At 42.5% G+C, this 5,442-nt stretch overlaps 1 protein-coding gene across 1 annotated transcript in view; it reads right to left on the reverse strand.

Annotated features, from left to right (window-relative positions):
- Positions 1-5,442, reverse strand: part of ttbk1a (tau tubulin kinase 1a) — a gene marked incomplete at its 5' end in the record, with an annotated part of 108,590 nt that overhangs the window by 96,076 nt on the left and 7,072 nt on the right. The window contains 2 exon segments of the mRNA XM_014029445.1: positions 1,244-1,348; positions 3,186-3,326. Coding sequence (XP_013884899.1) covers positions 1,244-1,348; positions 3,186-3,326 — 246 coding nt within the window.

The raw sequence follows: 5,442 nt of genomic DNA on the forward strand, positions 1-5,442 counted from the left end.
ATATCGGGATATATCGTATCGTGACCCCTCTGTTATGATATGTATCGTATCGCCAAATTCTTGCCAATACACAGTCCTATAAGTCACCATTCATCCCAAACAAAGAACATTTCATGAATAATATTGTGAATAGCCAACAGTATTAAACAGATGTTTTAGTGTTCAGTTGGTGTGGAGTTTAATTTGTGTTTCTTGAAGTGAAATAGTGTAAACGGTCGTAGTAAAACAAAGGTTCAAATCTTCTTTGACAGTTAAGCAGGGAAATTTGGATGTTTGTCTGATTTTTCTTAATATTATTCAATTGGTGCAACTTTTATTTTAAGCATTTAAATTCATGGCATATGTATGTGCCTTAATATGTGTGTCTATATTCTACACGAATTTGGCACAGAAAGTAAGAAAATTAGTGTTTGGAAGATTATTTCTTTGTTTGTTGTTGATTCTTGGCAATAAATCTTATAGCTGAACCTGACTGGCAGCCATTGGGGATACCAGACGCTCAAAACAAGTGTCAGTAACAACAGTACAATAAGCTGTTTGACAGGGAAGATTTGGCAAATTTAATCAGTGTAAAACCCACATACTCAGCTCTACTGCTCATCCCACTAATGTATGTTCCTTACAAATGTGGCACAATTTAAAGGGAAATTAACAGGATTTTCACTGATTTATTGCCGAAACAACAAAGAATGAATCTACCAAACAAAAATGACCTAACTTTAATTTTCAAAGACGTTTTGAGTGTGTCTGTGTTGGTGCACAATGATCTAAGCTATATTTTATAGCTGGGCATGTCCAGCTCCAGGAGTGGGTGGGGGGGTTGGGGGGCACAGAAGATGTTCGCCAAGGGTGCCAAACAGGCTAGGACCGCCCCCTGGTTCTATTCAGAAGTTTGAGAGGATAACTGCAAGCCTCCATCATTTGAACTTCTCCAAACTCTGTTTAGGTTTTTGGAAAAAAAACCTATTCTGCCCTCTAACCATTAAAGATCACCAGTGCCAGAAGTGGACAGTCCCCACTGATGTTTAACAGTTTTGTCTGAGGAAAAGCCGGACAGTTCTTGCAGCTAGGGGGCATGTCACTAATACTGACTGCTGATTGGCCATTTGCTGACAAGCTTATTGCTTTGACTAACAGGTGGCATAATGCCAACAAACTAATACACACCTTTACTGCCAACATACAAGTCCAAAAAGATGTAGTTCAGAGCAGAAAAGTGAAAGTAAAAATAAGAGCTGTTTACCGGTCGGACTTCTCCATTGGTGTTGGTGTACTGTCGAGCCAGACCAAAGTCCAACATGTAGCACTTCCTGTAGGTGGAAGGAAGTCGGCCCATCGCAAAGTTTGACTACAAAAACAAAACACAACATTAATTAATTGCACACTGTAGAATCTCTTGCAGAAATGCATTTTTGCCTCTTTTTAAGTCCGAATTTTGAACTAAAATCAGACAAGGAATAGCATTGTAGCTGTTTTGGTAAAACCATAAAAACTGTTGTGAACAATGTCCTGTGAAACTGTGAGACCTTGAGAGATCTGATAGTGTTCTGTGAAAACTTGGCAATGGCTCTCAGCAACTACCAAACTAAATTTTACTTTAACATCAGTTCTGATATCTGCCAACAACCCAGGACAAACTTTTGAGAGTAAAAGATAAATTCATGTTCAGACTCATTGTGTTTCTGTAGAGGTGTCATCGTGGAGTTATTCCTTCAGCTCTGGGTCAAACCCAGTGGCTCAAAGGGAAGCAGCATAAACGGGACAACCAGACAAGAGGTGGAGTTTGACTGAAAAAGGTTTATTAAATCTAAAGGGCTAGTTGTGAGGGGTCACCAGCAAAACTGCAACCATGCAGCAGAGGCAGGAGAGAGCAAGTCTCCTCCTCCTCAGGAGGATGTGGCCCACTTAAATAGGCTGTTCCCACCTGCAGGTGGTTGATGATTACAGGTGAGAGTCTACCTGGAAAGAGAGACACACACACAGCCTTGCTCTAAGATTTTTCTTTCAGCTGTTCCCTCTTCAGGGGTCGCCACAGCAAGTTATCCTCCTCCATCTCACCCTGTCCTCACTAACTGCACCCATACATCTTCTCTTTGTCTTTTATTCTGGCAGCTGCATTTCTAATTGTCCTTCTACCAACAGCCCACTGTCCAGTCATTTAATTTGTGCTGTACCTTTGATGATTTCACTCCTAATCTTATTCCGGGGTTCATGCAGGTTTCAGTAAGTTTAATTTAAGACCTTTTAAAGACATTTTAAGACCATTAGTAATGACATTTAAGACCAAACCGATGCATTAATAGAAACATTCAAATGGTCACAGAAATTTTAACATAGAAAACTTTTATTGCTATCAATTYACCTGTTAAAGAATGTTTATTTTTATAAAACARCACTAAATTATTTAAATGAAATGGTCATCTCTACGAGACCTTCATATCGACTGCTGTGGACCGCTTCCAACCGAGTGCAAAAATCACTGGTTTCAAACCAGTTCTCAGTGAAAACACACTTCCACATGTCTAAGCAACAAGCAGCAGATATGACTGAAATTCCTTGTTTTTTGGGTGGGTGAACACGCTGCCGTATGCAGGGGGTTGTAGAGGCAAAGAGGTCTAAAACATGGAAGTAAACGGTGCCATTATTTGCCTGCAGTCATCACAGGATTTGTAGTTTAACAGCATACCAAAACCAGTAGCAAACTTAGCACTTCATGAAGACAGATGGAGTCATCCTCTGATTACTGTGCTTTACTCGGTTTATTTATGCAGCCAATGCTTCTCAGGAATGATTGAAAGTAAAAAAAAWAAGACTGCACAAAATTSAACTTAAGACCTYGGATGAAAATCTGGGGATTTATAGGACGTTTTTTAGACCTAAAATTTTGATTTTCAAATTTTACACTTTCTTAGACTTTGTAAGACCCTGTAGAAACCCTGTTATTCATTCTTGTCACTCCTAAGAAGAATCTTAACATCTTCAGCTCTGTTACTTTCAGTCCTGTCTCCTGTTATTTAATGAATGTCACTGTCTCCAAACCAAACAACACAGCTGATCTCACCACTCGCATGTGAACTTTTCTTTTGATATTTTCAAATGTTTGTATGAACTATTAGCTACACATCAGACCAAATGTCAGTGAGATTTTTCTGTTTAAAACATTAAATAAATTTTTTTCAACATACCGGTTTTATATCTCGGTGCAGGAAACCCACTGAGTGGATGGCTTCGATGGACTCCAGGATTTGTTTGCCCAGTCTCAGGGTGGTGCTCATGGTGAAGGTTCCTCTGGGCTGACTCCTCCGCAGGTCTGCCAGGTTACGACCCTGAGACAACACAAAGAGGAACTTATAAGCCTGTTTAATTACAGACATCAATTAACTTTGAGCAAATGTTCTTCATAGCTCCATTCAGACAAAAAGATACTTCAAAGGACTTCTCTACAGACCTGTGTCTGCTAACACTAGAGTGTGTGTCAAACTCATCTGGCCTGCAGGTGACTCCCATTTGGCCCACCAAGGGGGGCACTCCCCCCACCAAAGGAATATACAGTATATATATATATATATATATATAGCTGAGCTGTTGGCTTTGAGTAACCGAGCAATCAAATTGGATAGCACAATATTAATGTCTCAAAATAAGCTGCTTTAAAGTCAGCAGTGACCAGAAACTACATCTCCCATTACTCATGTTGATTATGCATGGGAATTCCCTGTCATAAAGTGGGAGCGTTCAGAATTTTACTTTAAATAGTATTTCTGTATTATTTATTTCACATTTTGTCAGTTGTACAGTGTTTTTCAGTGTTTAGACAAGGATGTGTTAAAATGCAGTTTTTTGCAGTTTGCTAGCAGTGAGACCAAGAATATGACATATCATGTTTAGTCAAAGGTAAACATGATACGTCAAAGTTATTCACAACTGTCCCTTTGAGAACCACCATAACGCTGATGTGGCCCTCTGTGAAAATGAGTATCACACCCCTGCACTAGAGTCTCTCTCGTCCAAAGTCTTATATACCTCTAACAAAAGCTAAACACACTGGTCACAGCCTTGGGGTGCTACCTTTTTAAAGGCCTCTGCATACGCCATCTGAACTACCAAAATGTGTTCAGGTTGTCAACAGTTTCATTACAAAAATTGTGGCTTTGTCGACATTTCGGCAGCTTCTTGACGCAACCTACTGGCAGACCTTTTTACGTCCCTCCAAATAAGAACTTATTGTGTGATTGGTCAAAAGGTTTTGAATTTTGTTCATGCTGAAAAAGCTCAGATGCTGCATTTTGCTTCAACCACCATCCGTCCGTTTTCTTATTATTTCGGGGTCGGGACCAGGGGGCAGCAGCTTAAGCAGAGAGACCCAGACTTCCCTCTCCCCAACCACTTGGGCCAGCTCGTCTGGGCGAATCCCAAGGCCTTCCCAGGCCAGCCAAGAAACATAGTCCCTCCAGCGTGCCCTGGGTCTTCTAATGGGCCTCCTCCCAGTGGGACGTGCCCGGAACACCTGACCAGGGAGGCGTCCAGGAGGCATCATAACCAGATGCCCGAGCCACCTCAACTGGCTCCTCTGGACATGTAGGAGCAGCGGCTCTACTCTGAGTCCCTCCCGGATGACTGAGCTTCTCAGCCTATCTCTAAGGGAGAGCCCAGACACCCTGCAGAGGAAACTCATTTCAGCCTCTTGTATCCGCGAACTTGTTCTTTCGGTCACTACCAAAGCTCGTGACCATAGATGAAGGTAAGAATGTAGATCGACCGGTAAATTGAGAGCTTTGCCTTCTGGCTCAGCTCTCTCTTCACCATGACGGACCGGTACAGCACGCACATCACTGTCAATGCAGCACTGATGCGCCTGTCAATCTCCCGCTCTATTCTTCCCTCATTTGTGAACAAGACCCTGAGATACTTAAACTCCTCCACTTGGGGCAGAACCCCCTCTCCAACCCGGAGAAGGTACCCTACCCTTTTCCAGCTGAAGACCATGGTCTCAGATTTGCAGGCACTGATCCTAATCCTGGCCGCTTCACACACGGCTACGAACCACTCCAGTGAGAGCTGGAAATCACAATCTGATGAAGCCAATAGTACCACATCATCCACAAAAAGCAGAGATGTGAGCCTAAGGTCACCAAAAAAGGACCCCTCAACACCTTGGCTGTGCCTAGAAATTCTGTCCATTAAGGTTATGAACAGAATCAATGACAAAGGGCAGCCTTGACAGAGTCCAACTCTCACCGGAAACGAGTCCAACCAGCAATGCGGACCAAACTCTGACACCAGTCGTACAGAGACCTAACAGGACCAGGACCCTGCTGAGGGTTTAAAGCTGGTGTAGAGCTGGTACAGTGTACCACGACCAGGACGAAAACCACACTGCTCTTCCTGAATCAGTAGGATCACTGCTGATTAGCAGTGCACCATCCCTACCCTGAACAGTGT

Source organism: Austrofundulus limnaeus, unplaced genomic scaffold (genome assembly GCF_001266775.1).
Source record: "Austrofundulus limnaeus strain Quisiro unplaced genomic scaffold, Austrofundulus_limnaeus-1.0 Scaffold905, whole genome shotgun sequence".
In the NCBI taxonomy this organism is placed as follows: domain Eukaryota; kingdom Metazoa; phylum Chordata; class Actinopteri; order Cyprinodontiformes; family Rivulidae; genus Austrofundulus; species Austrofundulus limnaeus.